This window comes from Schistocerca serialis, chromosome 7, assembly GCF_023864345.2.
Source record: "Schistocerca serialis cubense isolate TAMUIC-IGC-003099 chromosome 7, iqSchSeri2.2, whole genome shotgun sequence".
Lineage (NCBI taxonomy): Eukaryota > Metazoa > Arthropoda > Insecta > Orthoptera > Acrididae > Schistocerca > Schistocerca serialis.
Window position 1 is genome coordinate 34,320,241 of NC_064644.1, and position 22,730 is coordinate 34,342,970.

Genomic DNA, 22,730 nt, shown 5'->3' on the forward strand with positions numbered 1-22,730 from the left:
CGGTAGCGTGCACAAGAGCAAGCCATGCCGTGAGCGGCGACAGGTCGTAAACACTCATTATCAGAATGCGACAAACAGTGCATGACACAGCACAGTAATGCATTTTCAGCTTAGAGTGACGTAAACACCTATAACAAAGAGAATGGCACTTATCAGATCAAAGAAAAATAAGCAATCAATTCAAACCCGACAAAGCACGCGAAAAAGGAAGGGTACCCGTATAAATACAGACGGAGTGCCTGACGCATAGCAATGGCTACCTGGTAAAGCTAACTGCTAAGCTTACAACTCGAACCAAACAACTGTAGCTGTATCGTCATTCATTCGACCTAAATTGTGTTTCATATTACAGTGGACCAACTTTGTTTCGATTTGGAGGTGCGGCCTAAAACTTTTCTCTCCCCTTGAATTTCGAGTCTCAAATTTCAGGTGCGGCTTAGTTTGGGAAAATTTTTTTCCTTGATTTCGAGTTTTGTTTCTGAGGTGCGGCTTAGATTCGAGTGCGGCTTAGATTCGAGTAAATATGGTATAGTGGAACATTATTTGGAACTACATCATTTGATAAATTACAACAATGTCAAGATTGTGACACACACACACTCAGATACTGCAATAGCATTATTAAATAATCCATTTAAATAAAGGTAACACAGAAACTTATCAACTGTGGCATGGGATATCTGAGTAGTTACACCTGGAATCATCTCCTAAAGACCTAACGAAGTCAACATCCAAACTCTGGGGGAAATAGCTTTGGAAATGATGGTAGAGCAAAGAACCCAATACAACCAACACAGGATGCATATTAACTACCTGAGGACAGTCATTTGGAGAATGAACAACAGTTTGAACATTAGCAGCCAGAAAATAATCCAACAGTCATCACTGGCAGTCACATACCTCAAACGGAGCAACTGATGTGGCCAGCTTTGCTAATAGAACAAAATAGTCCACAGGAAAGCTTAAATGACAACAGCCAAGAAGTACACCTACAGCATTAGGAACAACTACAGCTAGAAAATACTACAGTTTCTGCTACTGACTGGTGCTTGCCTCAGATGGAGCACCTGACACAACGTGTACCAATGACAGAGCACCTAGCCCCACACAATCATAAATATTAGACAGGTTAATCACACTAGATTCAGCTGCAGCAAGCACATGAGGAAGACTGATTTATGCAACCAAAATATTGCACAAGTAGAATGCCGATTACTGGCAAAAAAGGTGACAGAGAGTGAGTGTGAGTGTGAGTGTGTGTGTGTGGGGGGCGGGGGGGGGGGGGGGGGGGGGAGGGGGGGGGGCGTGTTTTTTTCTACATCTAAAGAAAGACTTTGTCTGATAGCTTAATTTACTTTTAAATATCACTTAAATGAGTCTGTCTGATACTCTTCCTCTATGTCACGAGTACTAATTTATACTGTTTTCTACTGTTGTTATTCCATCTCAGATTTTCCACTGTTTGAGGAAAACACAGTAGATTGTTTCTATTAGTCTGATGGCATTATATACAACCCAGTGATCTGGTCAGAAGTTATCCTACCTCATATGTTCACAACCAACTTATGTTGGTTACTTTTAATTACTTCTGAATATGGATTTTCATTTTACCGAATGTGCTGTCATCAGCGAATATGCATTCATTACAAAATTGTAGCATGGGTATGCAGTACTGTAAATACCATTGCACATTCTGTACTCACTGTAGGCAGTTCTCCTCTAATATTGACTGCATTTCACGCAGATGGTTTGGATGTACAATTCTCTACCCATCAGTACATGTACCCAATGCATTCACCACTTGGAGGATGCTGGTAACAATTCCTCACTGAAGTGTTCCAAAGCATCCTCTTCAAAGGAAAACATCTGATCCGAGCATGTATCGCTGACACCCATTTTTTATACCAAATACCCCGAGAGGAATGCAGAACAACAGATAAAACACCTACCATACAAAGAGTAAATCTCCCAATACTATATAGTATTATTGTATGTAAAGGAAGTTGTAACTGCTCAGAAAACACAATCTGCTGTTCACACATACTCGCAATTTTGGGAAAAATCTCACATGGAATATACAGTACTTATTTGTAATTTCTCGGTCTCTTATAGCCTTCTCTTAAATGCTATGAACGCATAATTGTGCATAGTGTTTCTGTTGGGAAACCTATCATGAAGCAGCTCTGACATCAATTTTGTGATATGCTAGCAGCAAATCGATCATTTTGTTTCTAGTGTACTGGCGTATGTTGTAAAGTTGTCAACAAAATTACTGTGTGGCAAAGAATACAAATACCTTGTTATGGAGAGAACAATGGACTGTGTGAAGATGCAACACATGTGCAGGAAAGCTATTATGTGCAGATCACTTTTATCAAAAATACAACTCAGTGCAACAATTTGTTACTGTGAGTGAGACATGGACTCCACCATTTCGTACTACAAATGAAGCAGAAAGCAAAGTAGTGTTTGGCAGCTAGAGCCTCAAATCCAAAGACAGTGGCACCTGTTTGATCTGTTGAAAAAGTTAAACAGTGTTCTATGGGGTGCAAAAGAGATTCTCTGTCCTCATTACCTTGTAAAGACCAATGGCAGTAAAATACTATGCAAGTCTTTTGGATTACATTAAAAACAAAATAAATGATGATAAGCCTGGACTGGTGGAGGAAAATGTCTTTCATCTGGATAATGATCTGCTCACAAAAGAACTTCAGCAATGGGAAAATTGGGAGATTTTAAGTATAAGTTGTTGGAACACTCTCCCTACTACTAGACTTGCCAACTTGTAACTTTGAATTATTCCTGCATTTAAAGAAATTTGAGGAAAATATTTTGAGACATATTAAGATGTTTGACAACAGTAGATGGGTAATTTGCAAACCATCTAAAACAGCAGGTCCTGGATGGGATGTACTCCCCAAAAACATTGGTCGAAGGGCATGGCTTATAAAGTTCACATTGTTGATGTTGTTGTTGTTGTTGTCATTGTGTTTGTTGTTGTCACTGCTGCTGCCATTAGTCCAAAGACTAAGTTGCTGTAATTCTTCACACTAGTCTTTACCAGACTTTTTTTTAAAAAAAAAAGAAGAAGAAGAAGATTTCAGAATTTCAAAGAGATTGTTCCAGTCAACATTGTGAAAAGCCATCTCTAAGTCTGCAAATGCTATTAACACAGGTTCGCTTTCCCTAACGTATGTTCTAAGATAAGTCGTAGGGGCAGTATGCCTCACATGTCCCTATATTTCTCCAGAATCCAAACTGATCTCCCCGAGGTCAGTTTTTACGAGTTTTTGCATTCTATTATAAAGAACTCTTGTTAATGTTTTGCGACCATGGCTTGCTAAACTGATAGTTCAGTAATATTCACATCTATCAACACATATTCTCTTTGGAATTCGAATTATTGCCTTCTCATTGAAGTATGAGGGCATTTCATCTGCCCCATACATCTTGGACACCAAATACAAGAGTTTTGTCAAGGTTGGCAGATGACAGAATGTCATCTACTCCTGGAGCCTCTATCCCTTACAACTCCAGAATTCCAAACAGTGTATACCAGTGGACTATATCTAAGAAATGAATCAATGTTTGTTCTGAAAAACACTGCCTTTTACTACATCAGACAAAGAACTTTTCAACCTGCCACATACATCATGGTAAAGGAGGCAAAAAACTCACTGGCACATGAACTGTTCAAATATGTGAATCTTACCCATGCAGTTCAATAATACTGCTATTTAGGCAGTGGCAGAGAAGGCTACACATCAAAACCAATTTATTTTGTTAACAGTGACAAAAGATGCCAGACTATGTATAGGACATACAGGGTGTTTCAAAAATGACCGGTATATTTGAAACGGCAATAAAAACTAAACGAGCAGCGATAGAAATACACCGTTTGTAGCAATATGCTTGGGACAACAGTACATTTTCAGGCAGACAAACTTTCGAAATTACAGTAATTACAATTTTCAACAACAGATGGCGCTGCGGTCTGGGAAACTCTATAGTACGATATTTTCCACATATCCACCATGCGTAGCAATAATATGGCATAGTCTCTGAATGAAATTACCCGAAACCTTTGACAACGCGTCTGGCGGAATGGCTTCACATGCAGATGAGATGTACTGCTTCAGCTGTTCAATTGTTTCTGGATTCTGGCGGTACACCTGGTCTTTCAAGTGTCCCCACAGAAAGAAGTCACAGGGGTTCATGTCTGGCGAATAGGGAGGCTAATCCACGCCGCCTCCTGTATGTTTCGGATAGCCCAAAGCAATCACACGATCATCGAAATATTCATTCAGGAAATTAAAGACGTCGGCCGTGCGATGTGGCCGGGCACCATCTTGCATAAACCACGAGGTGTTCGCAGTGTCGTCTAAGGCAGTTTGTACCGCCACAAATTCACGAAGAATGTCCAGATAGCGTGATGCAGTAATCGTTTCGGATCTGAAAAGTGTGCCAATGATTCCTTTGGAAGAAATGGCGGCCCAGACCAGTACTTTTTGAGGATGCAGGGACGATGGGACTGCAACATGGGGCTTTTCGGTTCCCCATATGCGCCAGTTCTGTTTATTGACGAAGCCGTCCAGGTAAAAATAAGCTTCGTCAGTAAACCAAATGCTGCCCACATGCATATCGCCGTCATCAATCCTGTGCACTATATCGTTAGCGAATATCTCTCGTGCAGCAATGGTAGCGGCGCTGAGGGGTTGCCGCGTTTGAATTTTGTATGGATAGAGGTGTAAACTCTGGCGCATGAGATGATACGTGGACGTTGGCGTCATTTGGACCGCAGCTGCAACACGGCGAACGGAAACCCGAGGCCGCTGTTGGATCACCTGCTGCACTAGCTGCGCGTTGCCCTATGTGGTTGCCGTACGCGGTCGCCCTACCTTTCCAGCACGTTCATCCGTCATGTTCCCAGTCTGTTGCAATTTTTCAAACAGATCCTTTATTGTATCGCTTTTCGGTCCTTTGGTTACATTAAACCTCCATTGAAAACTTCGTCTTGTTGCAACAACACTGTGTTCTAGGCGGTGGAATTCCAACACCAGAAAAATCCTCTGTTCTAAGGAATAAACCATGTTGTCTACAGCACACTTGCACGTTGTGAACAGCACACGCTTACAGCAGAAAGACGACGTACAGAATGGCGCACCCACAGACCGCGTTGTCTTCTATATCTTTCACATCACTTGCAGCGCCATCTGTTGTTGAAAATTGTAACTACTGTAATTTTGAAAGTTTGTCCGCCTGAAAATGTACTGTTGTCCCAAGCATATTGCAACAAACGGTGTATTTCTATCGCTGCTTGTTTAGTTTTTACTGCCGTTTCAAATATACCGGTCATTTTTGAAACACCCTGTAAATCAATACATGCATTATCCAACAACCACATACTACAGGTTCCAGCTGCTGGTCTTGCAGACTTAATCAATTCACATGCATTTTCCTTCTTGTTACACCATATTCAAACATTAACTAGCAAATAATTACTTGGAGGTACCCATTATTCTACATATGACTACGATGACTGAAAATAGTGTATTAACACTAAACCATCACAACTAAACGACATGCAATACTAACCAACCCAAGGGCATAAGAGTGCTACAACACTGCAGACATGTTAGATGTATTCTGTTAGTATGGCTAACTTATGTAACAAACCATGCCCTCTGCAAGCTCCAACAGTTATATAAAAATAAAACAAACTTCTGCAAATAATATCCACAAAATGAAAATGCTGTTCGCAAAAAGTCTGGCACCAGAAGCCTCTGTTGCTGGTGATAGGTCATTAAAAGTATCAATGACACTGACTGGCTCAGTAACTTGTGTAACTTTTCAATTCATATTTGACTACAACACTACATTTCTCCCAACCTTGTATGATGTTGGCACAATGTAAATTCACATGACTAAGTAGAAATATTTGGGAAAAAGATATTGTGCGACTTGTTCATTGATACAACTCGAGAGTAATGAAACAACTTTTTTTTTTTTATCTTCTTAGAGGACAATGTGTCAGCTTATGATGCCTCAGAGACTTACAGAGCTAAGATTCCTCTTGTATTCCCCCATAACTCCATTACTGCACAACCCCAAGGATGATATTTTTGTTTATGTGACATTTCCAGACATATTACAACTGTGTATTAAACAAGGATACAAAACCAGTATTTCTCAGACAATGTTCTATGAAAAGAATTTTTATTTGCCATCAGCAGTATGAAACATATTTTTAATAATAAATGAAAAGCACCAGTTTGCTTTTGTTCTACAATATTATTTTTATTGCTAACCGGTTTTCGGCTTACAAGGCCATCTTCAGACATTTACTGGTGCTTTTCATTTATTATTATAATGTTGTTCTACCAAGAACCGACGGAAGATTCTGTTAATATAATCATATTTTTCTTGACCTATTTTGGTTGCTTCAATCAACATCACTGGAAGACTGAACACACAAAAGAAACCATAAGTAATATACACAGACAAAAATCAAAAAATTAGAGTTTTACCTCTGCAGATCAGCATCATACACAGTACTTACAAAATTATAACATCTGTTGGTTTAAAAGTGTATATTTCTCATAGAAGACACTTAGGTATACCAAATGTAATAATGACAAAATGGACAATATCTTGAAAAGCTTAGGTAAGTTACACGTACACTCCTGACAATTAACAAGTGACTGCCATCTCAGACCTATGTACCCTCGGATGACCAAAGAGTATATCATCACAGAGTAAAAAATAAGATGATCTATAACACTATCATTGGCATAGTCACAGGCAGTACTAGTCAACAAGATTAACTTCAGTGTTGTCACCATGTGGTACTGTCAACAAACAATATCATATGAATGTAGCATAAGGAAAACAAAGACTAAACAATGTTAATTTGCAAATGCCAAATATATTGTACATACAAAAATAACGTCTTGTACAGCCATGTAATGGTATAATAACAGTGTTGATAAAATACATTTTTAAAAAGTAATAATGATAATTGAGACTAATTTTCAATGATGAAATATCTGGGTTACAAATTTTCATTACAATATCATGTGTTTTCTTTATCATCAATAAAATTACAAGTCAACAGCCATAACAGATAATGACAGTGAATTTTTTTGCCAACTACATATTATATGGGGAAAATGAGCTTTTCTGTAAGACATATTTGTTCGCACCTTAGACATCAAGTACTCAACAATAGCGAGGTCAAATTGTTGTATATGTAATATAAAAAAGTTAATACACAACTGTAGAAATGAGGAATGTCACAAAATTATGTTAGATAACACACCTATATTACAAATCTATGTGTCAGATATGTGGCACAGCGTAGACCTTGGGTTACAACTGACATAAAACTGAGACCTCAGGCTACCAACAACACAAAACCCAAACCTTGCACTACAGCCGTAATATACACTAGATGTATCTGACTATAAATCACAACAGCAATATTTGCTCAACATTAGCAGAAGCATGTAAGAGATAATACATACAGATATATTATCTCTACATCATTGTGTCAATTACAAATCACATATCAAGAATAAAATTGTGTACATATAAAAACTGGTCAAAACAATTTACACATATCGTAACACTATCGCTGTAATGTAGATGTACTGTCTAACATTTATTTCCTGATCTTCCCTGTTTCTACAATTGTATATTAACTTTGTATTACATATACAACAGTTTGACATAACTACTGTTGAGCACTAAATGCCTAAGGTGCGAACAAATATGTTATACTTTCATAATTTTACATAAGAGCTCTTTTCCCATATAATATGTGAGTTGGCAAAAAAATTCAGTATCATTATGTTTTATGGCTGTTGACCTGTCATTTTATCGGTGATAAACATGACATTTGATATTTTAATGAAAATTTGTAACCCTGATATTTCCCCATTGAAGATTAGTCTCAATTAATGTGATTACTTTTTACAAGTGTAGTTTATCAACACCATTATTTTACCATCATGTCTCTTACAAGTGATTATTTCTGTATGTACATTTTATGTGTCATATTTGCAAACTAATGTCATTTAGCCTTTATTTCCTTACACTACACTCGTAGAATGTTGTTTGTTGACAGTATCATGGTGCCAACATTGAAATTAATATTGCTAACTAGTGTTGCCTTTAATTTCACCAATGGTTGTATTACTGATATTCTATGTTTTTACTCTGTGATGTTAGACACTTTGATCATGCAAGGATACATAAGCATGAGATGGCAATCACCTGTTAACTGCCAGGAATATATGTGTAACTCGTCTAAGCTGTTCAAGATATTGTCAAAATATGGTTATGTAGCATTCTACATTTTGTCAGTTGTTACATTTGGTACATGAAAGTGTTTTCTACAAGAAATAGTAATTTTTAAACCAAATGATGTCATAATTTTGTAAGTACGGTGTATGATGTTGATGTGCAGAGGTATAACTCAAATTTTTCAATTTTTGTCTGAGTACATTACATATGGTTTCTTTTGTTTGTTCAGTCTTCCAGCAATGTTGGTTGAAACAACAGAAACAGATCAAGAAAAAATATAATTTATACTGTTGATGGCAAATAAAAATGCTATTGTATAAATACCTGAGAGCTGTAGCCAGTTACCTACACAAATTTTTAATGTTCTATGAACTTCACAAATAATAAGTAATCCATCTCAATTGCCATGTAAGTCACTAATCGAGTGTAAAAGCCAATTCAGGATTAAAGACAATGCTGTGTTATGTACACTTCAGTCATATAGTTAATAATATTGTTTCAAATCTTGTGCTCATCAGGGCCTGATTGTGGAGTTCATTTTTTAATTCAATTGTGTCTGATAACTCTGTATCCTACACATAATTTTGCATGTTCAAATTATGTATACTGACAGCTAGTGTGAAATTCCAGACCTATCAGAGATATAGCTTCCTGTACCAGAGGCAGAGCCACATATAAAAGTCTGACCAAGGTTTTGTAGTGGTAAGACACTGGACAAACATTTGGGAAGACACTGGTTCCAATTTCTGCCCGGCCATCCGGATTTAGGTTCTCTGTAGGTTCTGAAACCATTTAAGGCAAATGCTGGGAAGCTCCCTTTGACATGGCCAATTTCCTCCCCATCCTTCCCCAGTCTAAGCTTTTACTGTATCCCTAGTTACCTTGTTGTCAATGTGATATTAAACACTGATTTTCCTTCCTCCATTTACATTATACACAAACCCCACAGGAACTATTGCACAACTAGCCTGCTTGATCACTAGTTAACTACACACCAATATCAATGGTTGCAGCCAAGCTCTTGCTGGAGAAAGTTTGTGACACACATTCTGCTAAACACAGATTGCTAAACTTCAGTTGTTGCTTCACAATCAGAGCTGTCTGGATCTGCCCCCAAACACCAGCTTCTCTTATCTGCTTAGGACCAGGAATCCATCAGACCTCAGCTCTATATATCCTTGTCCAACACCCAAATCTGTCTCTGTTCCAGGGACCTGCACAGTGCCAGACTATGCCATGTTGGCAGTGCCTCGAGCAATGTTTCTGCTTCAGCTGCAAGGCACTGCACAGCTTTGACTTGTGCCTATGTATCCCTTTATTAGCCAGCTAGTGTCAAACCACACAAGCAATACTGTTAAGCCCTTTCTGCCAGAGAAGTTGGATAGCAGCAGGTGCTGCCACCTGCCTGGTAGGTAGCAGCAATCTCTTTAAAATTTATACACGGAAAAAGAGTTTCTTTAAGCCGACATGAAATATAATTCTGATAATAGCTTCCTCAAAGTAAATAGGATCTTCAAACAGAAAAAAATAATGGTTCATTGGGGAAAATTGGTCGTCTGAGAAATTAAATGGAGTATTTCAAGTTTAACTTCACAGATTAAGTGAATCTGTTATCAATTGAATTCACACACAATGTCTTATTAGGAAACTAATTATAAGAATGAAGATCAAAGAAAATATTCATCCCATTTAGTGCTTCAAGTTAAGGAAGGACCTGCTGGCTTCTTTCTTCTGATAATCAGTAACATCATAAACCATCAGAGATTTCGATTAATTATCCTTGACTTGTTTATTAACCTTGACTTATTTACTTGTATTTTTCCTCAGTTTTTATCTTCTCTACAATGTCCTTTCCACTTTCTTTAACTGTCTCCAACTCAGAAATCACCACTGTATTTCTGAGTTCTTCATTTGTGCTGTTTTTGTCAAGAATTCAGAACTACCACCTACAAATACATACTGTGAATCAAGTAGAAATGACAGAAATGCAAAGGGAGCCCACCAGCCTATTCGCATATGAACAAGAGAGTCTACTTTTTGCAGTGTTCATGCAAGCACTATTTACAAATGTGTAGCGGGCTGCCTACAAGGAGTATGTCTCACAAACATTGCAGGTTATCTTCTGTACCTAAGGTACTAGCCAGCACAGTACTGGGCAGCAGGGCTCTACTCTGTTCTCACCCACTACACAGTGTTGAGCTACTTACCACTCATTACTTCAGTCAGAAGCTTTCACACTAGTTCAGTTAACACTGTAATAAGTCTACAGATATTTATCCAGACCGTTCTCTCAGAGAGAAGTAAAAAGACTGGATGCATTGGTGGAAAGAGAGCTGTGTAGTGCTGGAATGGGAACTAGGAAGGGGCTGAATGGGTGGGAAAAATTACTAACAATGGTTGAGGTCAAGAGGGTTATGCGAACATAGGATATATTGCAGAGAGAGTTCCCACCTGCAAAATTCAGAAAAGCTGGTGTTGGTGGGAAGGATCCATATGGCACAGGCTGTGAAGCAGTCACTGAAATGAAGGATGTCGTGTTGGGCAGTGTGCTTAGCTACAGGTTTGTTTCTTGACCACAGTTTGTCAATGGCCATTCATAGGGACAGACAGCTTGTTGGTTGTTATGCCCACATAGAATGCAGCACAGTGGTTGCAGCTTAGTTTGTAGATTATTAAATGACTGGTTTTACAGGTAGCCCTACCTTTGATGGGATAGGTGATGTTTGCTGGACTGGTGTAGTTGGTGGTGGTGGTGGTGGTGGTGGTGGGAGGATGTACGGGACAGGTCTTGCTTCTATGACTATTACAGGGATATGAGCCATGAGCTAAGGGGTTGTGTAGGGATGGACAAGTATATTGTGTAGGTTCGGTTGATGGCAGAATACCACTATGGGGGGGGGGGGGGGGGGGATGGGAAGGATAGTGGGTAGGACGTTTCTCATTTCAGGGCTCAACGAGAGGTAGTCGAAACCCTGGTAGAGAACATAATTCAGTTGCTCCAGTCCTAGGTGGTACTAATTTACGAGGAGAATGCTACTCTGTGGCCTGACGGTGAGACATTGGGAGGTTATGGGAGACTGGAAAGATAAGGCACAGGAGATTTGTTTTTGTACATGGTTGGGAGGATAACTATGGTCTGTGAAGGCCTCAGTGAGATTGGTTGAGGGAGGTTTGAATGTGGAAAGGGGATACGTCACATAGAACTCAGGTTGAGACTGACCCCACTGTTGTGGCAAATATTGCCCTTTATCCACATATCAGATGGGCCCACTTTACACATAAATACTACACAAGCTGCAGTACAGCCATAGCAAAGAGTACTTTTTGCCAAAATTAGTGATTTTCTGCATTTTTCTATTTGCATATTAAGCAAGGGAACAATAACTGTCCATACATTTCTACAATTACCTTAATCTATGTTACATCAATAATATAAGCAAAAGGATAGAGTGCAACTCACAGTACAGATGACACATTCAGTACCAGATGGGCATAACAAAAAGACTGTTACAAATTTAGCTTTAGGCTAAAGGCTTCTTCAGAAAAGGAAACACGTACACATGACCACCATCTCCAGCAGCTGCAACCAGAATTGCTGGAGGTGGCGACATGAGGCATGCTTGCTTGAGTGAATGAATGTGTGTGTGTGTGTGTGTGTGTGTGTGTGTGTGTGTGTGTGTGTGTGTGTGTTTCCTTTTCTGAAGAAGGCTTTGGCTGAAAGCTAAAAGTGTAACAGTCTTTTTGTTGAGCCTGCTTACCACTCAGCGTGTCATCTATACAGTGAATAGCAATCTATCCCTTTCCTTGTATTGTAGATATTCTAACTTGGAGTTTCCACTGTCTAATCTATGGAATCTTAGTCTCATGATTCCTATGCAATATGTATGGTCCTGGGAACAGGGCTGTCCTTGAATGCCAGTTCTCAGAATTTACTCAACAGAGTTTTAAGGGGAAAAAAATGTTGCCTTTCTTTTAAAGATTCCCATTTAAATTTCCCAAACATCTCTGTTACGCTTCAGTATGGGCTACACTGACCCGTTACAATCCTAACAGTGAATCTTAAATTTGGTTGGTGTATTCTGCCATGCCTACTTGATAAGAATTCCTAACACTGCAGTAATACTACAGAATTCATCTTGTATGTCACTTCCTTTACAGATGCACTGCACTTCCCCACAATGTTTCCAACAAATCTGTCTTCCTTTGCTTCCCTACTACTGATTTCATAAGATTGTTCCATGTGATATCACTTCTTAGAATTACCTCTAAACATTTAAACAAATGTCCTGTGTTCACGCTCTTCACCACTAATCTTGTATTTGGATTGTACCAGCTTATTTTTCTTTGTAATACACTTTAACTCACATTTATTCACATTTAAAGAGAACTACAAGTCAAAATGTTGTCTTAATTTTATGTTCTTCCTTCTGAATATTCAATGATGATATTATCCTATTTTACCTGCAAATGCTCTAATGCTGACACCATATGATAAAATGTTTATGTTTATTGGCAGCATTATTCCTATTACATTCCCTTGGGGCACATTCTAACCTAAGTTAGTCTGGGTGGTCTTCCCACTCAAACTTACCCTCCTGCATGACCATACCTCCTTTCTCCTACGAGAAAAAACATTTTGTTATGGAACGTTATTTTCTACCTTAACTGTTTCTGTCAGCAAGACTCTTATGTGTTATGACTACTGGCCAGCCCGTCTGCCACTTTGTAGTTTTATTCTGTAACTGTTACTTCTAGTTTTCTGCAAAAGTATCAGTATCTCATATTCCATGCATCAGCAACAGTGGTAAGACTGCCACCTACTGCATTTTAATTTTCTTTAAGGTGCAACCATACCTTGAAGTATTTGACAGTCTTGACACGGAGTTCCAGTGTTGCATCTTCATCACATATCATAATTGTTTGCCGGTGTTGCTGAAATGCTGACACAGTCCACATGTGATTCACACCTTCTTCTATTGCTTTATATAAAGCAAATGCTTTATGAGCACCAGTGATAAGAATCATTACCTAAAAGCAGTAAATGTAAACAACAAAATATTAAACAAGTGTAGAAAAATTCAAAACTTAAATCTTATTTTGAATTACATACATGTTTAAGAAAAACTGCAGTGATTAATGAGAAACTGAAATAGGAATGTTACATTATTCATGTCATGCTTGGGGTGCCGTGCTCTGGTTCACTCTGACAACGGAAAAGTAAGACAGAAGTCAGTATTTTCTTGATGTACAAGGTCTTCTATAAGTGTACCATAGTATTAAGCACATATAGGAAGAGGAGAAAAGAAAAACTGTGGGAAATCTTCTACTGAAATTAAGTCTTTATTGAAGTTTGTTGACATGTTCTGATTAAAATCAAAATTAATTGACAAAAGGCCAGCATGGAATATACTCATAAATGTGTCATCACAACCACCACAATATCCACCTAGCACCCACTACTGACAGTGCAGTGTCTGAACACTGTGTTGACTATCAACAGCTGCCTTCAGCTAAGAATTAACTCACAAATTGCGAGTATGGTTCTGCCTCAGCTGCACTGCAATATTTCTTGCAATAGCAAGGCAATGGCAAGAAACAACTGTGTCTCACCCTGTGTAGGAATCACAGTAATATAGTGCAAGCACAAGGGAAAGTAGACATCAGGACAAATGGAGTCTTGGGCCTCTCCTGGAAATGTGCTCAGATAGCCGAAATGGTTAAGGTGACCACTCACGACAAGCAGGAAATCTGGGTTCAAGTACTAGTCTGTCACAAATTTTAATTTGTTCTAAAATATTCTACAGCTGATGTGTGAACCATAATCACAATTTGCAAGTTCATTCTCAACCTACGATAAGAAATAAGCCCAACATAAGTAATAGAATTCAGTGTGTTGTCCTTTGCAGTGAGAGTTCATCAGAGACAAGGGTATCGTCAAGAGCCCAGGGAAGTGAGATAGGATCACTCTTATTCTCTAAAACACAAGTGATTTGATGGACAGGGTGTGCAGAAATCTGCAGCTGTTTGCTGATGGTGCTATGGTGTATGGGAAGGTGTCGTCATTGAGTGACTGTACGAGGAAACAGAATGACTTACACAAAATTTCTAGTTAGTGTAATGAATGGCAACTAACTCTAAAAGTAAAAATGTAAGTTAATGCTGATGAATAGGAAAGACAACACCACAATTTTCAAATAAAGCATTAGTAGTGTGCTGCTTGACACGGTCACTTCAATTAAGTATCTCGGTGTTGCAAAGCAAAATGTAATAAATGAGTATGTAAGGATTGTAATAGGGAAAGTGAATGGAAAAATTTGGTTATAGGGAGAATTTTAGAAAAGTGTTGTTCATCTCTAAAGGAGACCCCACGGAGAACACTAGTGTGACCCATTCTTGAGTACTGTTACAGTATTTGGGATCCCCACCAGGTCGGGTTAAGGAAGGCATTGAAACAATTCAGTCAGGCTGCTAGATCTGTTACAGTAGATTCAATCAACACACTTATACTATGGAGCTGCTTCAAAAAATAAAAAAATTAAAAAATTAAAAAAAAAAAATATGGGAACACCTGGAGAGAACGTGACATTCTTTTCCGAGGAACACTATTGAGAAAATTTAGAAAACCAGCATGTCAAGCTGACAGCAGAACAATTCTGGTGCCACCAAATTACATTTTACATAAGGATTACAAAGGCAAGATAAGAGAAATTAGTGCTTGTATGGAAGCATATAGACAGTTGTTTTTCCATTGCTCTATTCGTGAGAGGAATAAGAAAATAAAATGACATACAATGGTATGTATCTGTAGATATAGACACCATAAACTATGAACCTTGCTGAGTTGGGGTAGCTTGCAAGCCTCGGCAATAAAGACAGCCGTATCTTAGGTGAGACCACAACAGAGGGGTATATCTGGAGAGACCAAACTAAGGCCTTATAACATCAGTCAATGTGGCTTTGCTGTGCTGGTGCTGTGGACAGCTGAAGGCACGCGGACGCTAGAGCCATAATTTTTCCCGAGGGCACACAGTTCTACTGTATGGTTAAATGATGATAGCATCCTCTTGGGTAAAATATTCTGGAGACAGAGTACTCTTACATTTGGATCTCTGGGCAGGAATTACTCAGGGAGATATAGTCAAAAGGAAAAACAAAACTGGCATGCTACGGGTTGTAGAATGGAGTGTTAGATCCCTTAATTAGGTAAGTGGGTAAAAGAAATTAAAAGGGAAATAGGTAGGTTGAAATTACATACAGCAAGAATTAGTGAAGTGTGGTAAAATGAAGAATGTGACTTCTGGTCAGGTCAGTAACGGGTTATCAACACAAAATCAAATATGGTAATGCTGGAGTAGGATTATTATTGAATAAGAGAATAGCTACGTAGGTAAGATTATGAAAAGTGCGTTGAAGACATTATTGTAGCTAAGATAGACACAAAGATAAGACACACCACTGTAGTAAAAATCCATATGCAGCTAACTCTCCACATGACGAAGAGATCGAAAAAATTTATGAAGATATTGTGGCAACACTAGTATTTTGTCACCAAGTGGCAGACAAAGACATGAGAGTAGTGTGTTGTAGTGTCAAGGTACTTGTATATTTTATTAACAGTTTTTTTGCTTATTCCTTTATTTTGTTGTTCTAATGTGGTTGTTAGTGAGTGTGAAATAATTATTCCCAGTTATCATAATTTGAGAGAAGAATACAATAAAGTGGTGACCCTGAGACGATTTGTTGTAAATGAAGATATTCTTTTCACAAGAATGATCAATGCGATGGTACAAGCAACTGTGATGGAAGCCAAAACGAATCAATCGGCAGCTGCAAAGCACAGACACCAACTTCCTTCATCGAGATGCATATTCGATGAATCATCTGGAGCACGTTGAGCATCCACCCTTTTAGTCCAATCACAAAATGACTTGGTTTACACACAGTGAGTGTACTTTGCACCAGCACAGCATACATAGAAACAAAAATATGTGTATTATCACAGTGGCGCATTTAGAAGGTGCTGTGATAGAGGAAATATAAGATGTCCTACTGCAAAGTTACTACTTTGCATTAAGCAAGGCACTTACACAATGGTATACCTTCTTGCTGGAGCTCAGATTATAGAGGGTCTCTAACGATGAACTGATGGGCAACAGATCCTGTCTCAAGTGATGTGGGCCTTATGTGCACTGGCAGAATGAGATTTGTTGCTGGAATAGTCATTGAGTGTGCTATAGCTGCACAAGTTGCCTGTAGGCATTCACTCAGCAATTGCTGCATATCAAGGTTTGTCACTGCGGGAGCATACGGAGAAGGCATGTGCCACAGCGAATAGTCTGGCTGAAGTTTCCCTATGCACCACCATCAGAAACGAGTAATAATGATCAAGGAAGAGACATGGAAGTGGCATATGCTGACAATGAGTCATGTAGATTGTGTACAGAGCCAATTACACAAGAAGAAAGAGCAGAACAGTTAGTGGAACAAATAGCACACACAAATCTAAAATTACCAGCATGCCAGTGCAAGATATGACGCGGTTCTGAGCATGCTGCGGAGAAGTGGACAGGGCACAAGAAAGATGATTCACATGAATCAGAGATGCATATAGACCAGTGGTACTGATATCACAGGCATTTTGGGGAAGACGCATGCTGCTGTACTGTACCCTGCTGTTACCCAAATGCCGTGATCAGACATTCAAGGACTCTTGATGTCTGCCACCAGCAGCCTGTGGGTCTACAGAGTGTGCAAAGACGCTGGTAAATGCAATGCTGATAGCAGGGCATAGGCCACAGAGATAATTTGTACACAACCGCATCTCCCGCAAGAGGTTTTTGGTGGATTCTGGCTCTGAGGTGAGCATCTATCCAAAACAGCTACATGTTAAGCCCATCATGCTGACACAACATAGTCTCACAGCAGCAAACGAGTCAGTCATAGAAACTTATGGGCAACTGAGAGAGATCTTAGACTTGGGTCTCTCATTTGTGCCCATGTGGACATTCATTGTTGCCAGTGTCACCAACCCCGTACTAAATTTTCTGGCACATTTTCAGCTGTTCCCAGATCTAGTCAACAGAAAGTTAATTACAGTGACTGCAGTTCCGATCGAGTGAGTGTGTCTTCCATGTTGGCAGATGAAGTGCTTGCTTGACTGGGCAAAAACCAATCAACCACACCACACAACAGGATGTCTGACAGATTGAACACTTTTAGGTTATTGGGAATGAATATTACAGCGTACGAGGATGAGTCATTCAATCAGATAATACAAGAGTTTCCATTGCTCATCCACAAATTCATCACCACAGGGAGATACAGACACTCTAAGAGGCACCACATCTTAATGACACCGGGCCAGCCCGCTGCAGCTCGTCTGAGTAGATTTCCAGCAGACAAGCTCTTGGCACTGCAAGCTGGGTTGAAGAGCTCCTGAAAGCACATATTGTATACAGATCACACATTTTGTGGGCATCTCCCTTACACATGGTGCGAAAGAAAGATGGATCATGTCAACATTAGTATTTTGCTGCAAACCAGCAGATGAGGAAGTAAGAGCAGTGTATTCTAGTGTCAAGGAATTTGCATATTTTATGAACAGTTTTGTTGTTTATTCCTTGGTTTTGATGTTTTAGTATGGTCACTAACAAGCATGAAATAAAGTTTCTCACTAGATTATCTAGCATTTGTGTTGCTCAGAGTTATCATAATTTGAGGGAAGAATCCACCAAAAGATAAAAGTAATTATTCAGAAAGTTTAGGGAGACCAAAATTGTGATGGGTGATTAGAAACTAGCAGTGAGAAAAGGAAGAGAAGGAAAAATGCTACGAGAAACTGGACTTAGGGAAAGGAATGAAAGTGGAAGCCAGCTGGTAGCATTTTGCACATAGTTGAATTAATTATTGGTAACATTTGGTTTAAGAATCATGAAAGGTGGTTGTATAGACTGAAGAGACCTGGGGACTATGGAAGGTTTCAGATTGATTATATAATGTCAATACAGAGATTTCAAAACCAAGTTTTAAACCATAGACATTTCCTAGGGTAAATATTGACTCTGACCACAATTTATTGGTTAAACCTGGAAACTGAAGACATTTAAGAAGGTAGGAAATTAAAGCAATGGGACCTGGATAAACTGAAATTGAACTGGGAATTTCAGAGACAGCAATAGGTAAAGTTGGACTGAAATGGGGGTAAGGAATACAACAGAAAACAGAAGGGTAGCTTTGAGAGGTGAAATAGGGAAGTCAGCAAAAGATAAGAATGTAGGAAGGAGGTGCAATGGGTGAGCAGCATGGGAATGAGGCACCATCACTAGTGAGCTCGTTCTTGCAGCTGCCAGAAAGGATTATGCACAGTACACGATGATGTGGAGCATGAGTTGGGAGTGGAGTAGAGAAGAGGAAGCGGTGACTGCAGGGAAAAGGCTGTGGATGCAGGATGAAGGAAGTTACAGTCCTGGGGTGGTGGGGAGGAGGGGGGAGGGGGGGGAGGGGGGGGGAAGGTAGTTGTGTTGCAGGTCCTAGCAGAATCCAGGACCAGGAGGACTATGAGATTGAAATATGCGTTGCAAGGACAACTCCCACCTATGTAATTAAGGGAAGCTGGTGTTGAAAATAATGATCCAGATGACCTGGAATATATAGCAACCACTGAAATTGAAAATATGATTTTCAATAGCGTGTTCCGATACTGGATGGTCAACTCTGTTCTTGGTCACAACTGGGGGGTGGTCAGCTGGCTGGTGGTTACAGTCATATGAAATTCTGCACAGATACTGCAGCCAACGTGGTATATGACATGACTGCTTTTACAGGTAGCTCTGCCTCTGATAGGACAGAATACAACTAAGGCTGTGATGAGATTGGAGTAGGATGTACTAGATGGGTGCATCAGACGGATCTCACACCTAGGTCATACACTGGTCAAGGGATTGGAAGTAGGCATGGTACTGCGTAGATTGGGTGAATAGCAAAATACCACCTTTCTCTTTCATGCAGGGCCATTGCTTGTACTACAACTTTTTCCCCTACTAATTTTATTGTATAGATTGAAATATTCAATATTTTATAATGTGGCATTGCACTCTAAATGGTTACTTAAGTTATTGTAATACTTTAAAATAAATACTGTGATTGTCTCGAGCACACAAAATGTTGGTGTCCTATCAATGCTGTTGATCATACCTGAATTTGGATATATGTACCTCAATTATAATGCTCGTAGTCAAATGAAGTGACTCAGATATGCAAATCTGTCTGGACTCTGGAGTGCTCACACTTGCAAAATGAAACTAGTTCATCTGAATTGTTTCACAGTTACTTGCTCACTTCTGTGTAATAGTCCAAATCAGATACTAACCAGAAACCATTATAAAGTTGTATATTATATGGCAAGGCATAAAAGAATGCCCTGGTTTCCCAGTTTCTTCAACAGGAGGTCACATATTATGAAACTATATACCACCAAGCAGTGATCAATAATCTAGTGTGTATTTGTTTATCTAGATATTTTCCAAGCAAATGGAAAGGAATATACTCGACTGAAATGTGTTCTCCACTACCAAGTGAATACACTGATGCCTTTTTTAAAATGTGTATGTAAAAGAGGAACTTTGTATCTGCTACTTTGTTTTTATCTGAAAAAATACTCTATACAGGCAGTTGAAAATGCTATTCAATATGGTGTCTCTCTTTCTATGGATTTAACTTTTTCTGAATGTATGACAAGCACCTATTTTGCCGCAACTCAAGTCTGCTCTATATGGTGAGTAGCAATCTATCCTTTTAATATTAATGTTATTATTCCATGGTTGATTTTGCATGACAATTAATTGTTTCATTCTTTTCATTTACTGAAATTTTCAGTTTTTTGGATGTTTACCTAAGATTAATGAGAACACTTCTAGGTTTGCATGTATCTGAATTTGGTGTTTCATGAGAAACGGTGTCTACAACATTGGACAGTTTTTATCTAAAATCCACAGTCATAATTAAATCAAATGCTTCAGTTTCTGAAAAAAACTTGTCTCTCTCTTCAGTATAAACATACCAGCAATAAATTAATAAATACCGACTCTACAAACCTCTTTAGAATCCATAACAGTACCAACACCAACTGTGAGAGCCTGTTTTGGCACCTTGGATATATCATTGCCAAAGAACCGGGCATTTGCCTCAAGTGTATCTTGAGCCAGAGTCTTCACTCTTGTCCTTGAAACTAATGATGAGCCTGGCTCATTGAATGCTATATGTCCATCAGGTCCAATACCACCAATAAACAGTTCCACTCCTCCTGCTTCTGTAATTTTCCTCTCATACTCTTCACACTCCTTCACTAAATCAGGTGCATTTCCATCTAATATATGGACATTCTTTGGATCAATGTCAATGTGTTTAAAGAAATTGTCCCACATGTAAAAATGGTAGCTTTCAGGGTGATCCCTTGGAAGACCTGTAAAATTATAAAAGAAGGAAGTTTCACAAATACAGACTTTTTGTCTAGAAACTGAATATTATTTAAAATACTGATGTAAAGATATGTACTAAATTTGCACTTGTACTATGTTTGTGTATATGCTCATCAATGTGTGATGAACAGAAACAAACGGAAGGTAGATTAATGATTGAGTTCTGTTTATAAAAAGTTCTTCTTGACCTGCAATGGAAACTAATGTGAGTTAAACACTGCTAAAATGTCTCAGTCTGCTGCACTCACCAGTTTAGCAAAGCACAAGAGTGGTTTGAAAAGTTCTCGGAATAGAAAAAAAGTACTTACATCACTTAAACTTTTTTTTATTTTTCAATGTAGTCTCCTTGTAGATTAATGAATGTGGTCCAATGATGTTCCAGTGCCTTGATCCCATCTCGAAAATAAGTTTCCTCCAGGCCCGCAAAACAGTTGTCAACTCCGACTATCAATTCTTTGTTTGAAGGGAATCTTCGACCACCAAGAAAAATTTTCAGTTTTGGGAAGAGATGGAAGTCTGACGGAGTCATATCAGGTGAATAAGGCAGGTGTGGCAACAATTCATACCTTAGTCCATGCAGTTTGGCCATGGCAACAGCACATGTGTGCGAGTGCGCGTTGTCTTGATGGAAGATGCCTTTCTTCCTTGCTAAACTTGGCCTATCTTTTGTTGCAATTTGTCCAGGAGGTTAGCATAGTATTCTCCAGTAATTGTTTGCCCAGTATGGAGATAATCTACAAACAGAATCCCCTTCGCATCCCAGAACACTGATGCCATGACCTTTCCGCCAAAGGAAATGTCTTTGCTTTCTTTGGTGGCGGAGAATCAGCATGTTTCCACTGCTTTGACCTTTGACTGTTGTCTGTCTCTGGGGTATAGTAGTGCACCCAAGTTTCATCTGTGGTCACAAACTGGCACTAAAAATCTTGTTCACTTATCCTAAAACAGGCCAAACATTGTTCCAATATATCCATTCTCATGCGTTTTTTATCGAGCGTCAAGAGTCACGGTATCCATCTTGCAAATAATTTTTTCATTTCTAATTCTTCACTTAAGATGTGATGTACCCTTTCAGATGACATCTAGCAAGTGTAAGCAATTTCATGCACTTTCAATCGGTGATCCTCCGTGACCATTTTGTGCACCTTTGCAATGATTTCTGGAGTAGTGACACATCTTGGCCGACCACTGCACGGATCACCATCTAAGCTCTACTGACCAAATTTAAAGTCATTTTTCCACTTGGCAACAGTTAAATATGAAGGAGCAGAGTCCCCTAGTGTATTCTGGAAATCTGCATGAATGTCCTTTGCTTTCATACCTTCCTTTACAAAGTACTTAATCACGGCTCGAATCTCGATTTTTTCCATCTTCACAAATCACTATGTGGGAAGAACAACAGAGCAATGTCACCACCACAGATCTCTTCCAAGAGCACTGACTTGGCAAGTGTTTACAGGCAACAGTCCAATGAATATCACGTGAACAACTTGTTGCGCTAGTGCTGACCTCTTGTGGTGATTCCGAGAACTTTTTAAACCACCTTTGTACTATTGCAAAATAATTGAATAGCTTTCTAGTCTCTCTACAGTACTAGCATTCAAATAAGACTTGCTGATATGCACGGAATACAAGTGTCAACAGTCTTGTCATTCTACCTAATACCTGCATATTCCAACAGAAGACAGTTTTTTGTTTTCCACTGCAGTAAGTCTTTCAATGACGTGGATCACCAATGACTTACATCATTACCAAAAGATGCATTAAAGAGGATAAACACATGTGTGAGCATCCTGTGAGACTGTGCGAATGGTGCACTGCAGTTGCCAGAATCAGAATATCTGCAGCACATAGCTTCAGAGGTCCACAATCACAAAGAGAGCACTCTCCTTAATGCTCCCTGTACCTGCTCCATTGGCCTTAGATGACTGGGATTGTCACTATCTTCTG

At 39.1% G+C, this 22,730-nt stretch overlaps 1 protein-coding gene across 4 annotated transcripts in view; it reads right to left on the minus strand.

Annotated features, from left to right (window-relative positions):
• The window catches only part of LOC126412476 (glucosamine-6-phosphate isomerase), a 125,964-nt gene that overhangs the window by 58,666 nt on the left and 44,568 nt on the right, over positions 1 to 22,730 (minus strand). For all 4 annotated transcript variants that reach the window (XM_050082092.1, XM_050082091.1, XM_050082090.1 and 1 more), the window contains exons 4-5: positions 20,397 to 20,764; positions 13,159 to 13,332 (exon numbers count right to left, since the gene is read on the minus strand). In XM_050082092.1, the coding sequence (XP_049938049.1) occupies positions 13,159 to 13,332; positions 20,397 to 20,764 (542 nt within the window). The remainder of the gene's footprint in view (positions 1 to 13,158; positions 13,333 to 20,396; positions 20,765 to 22,730) is intronic.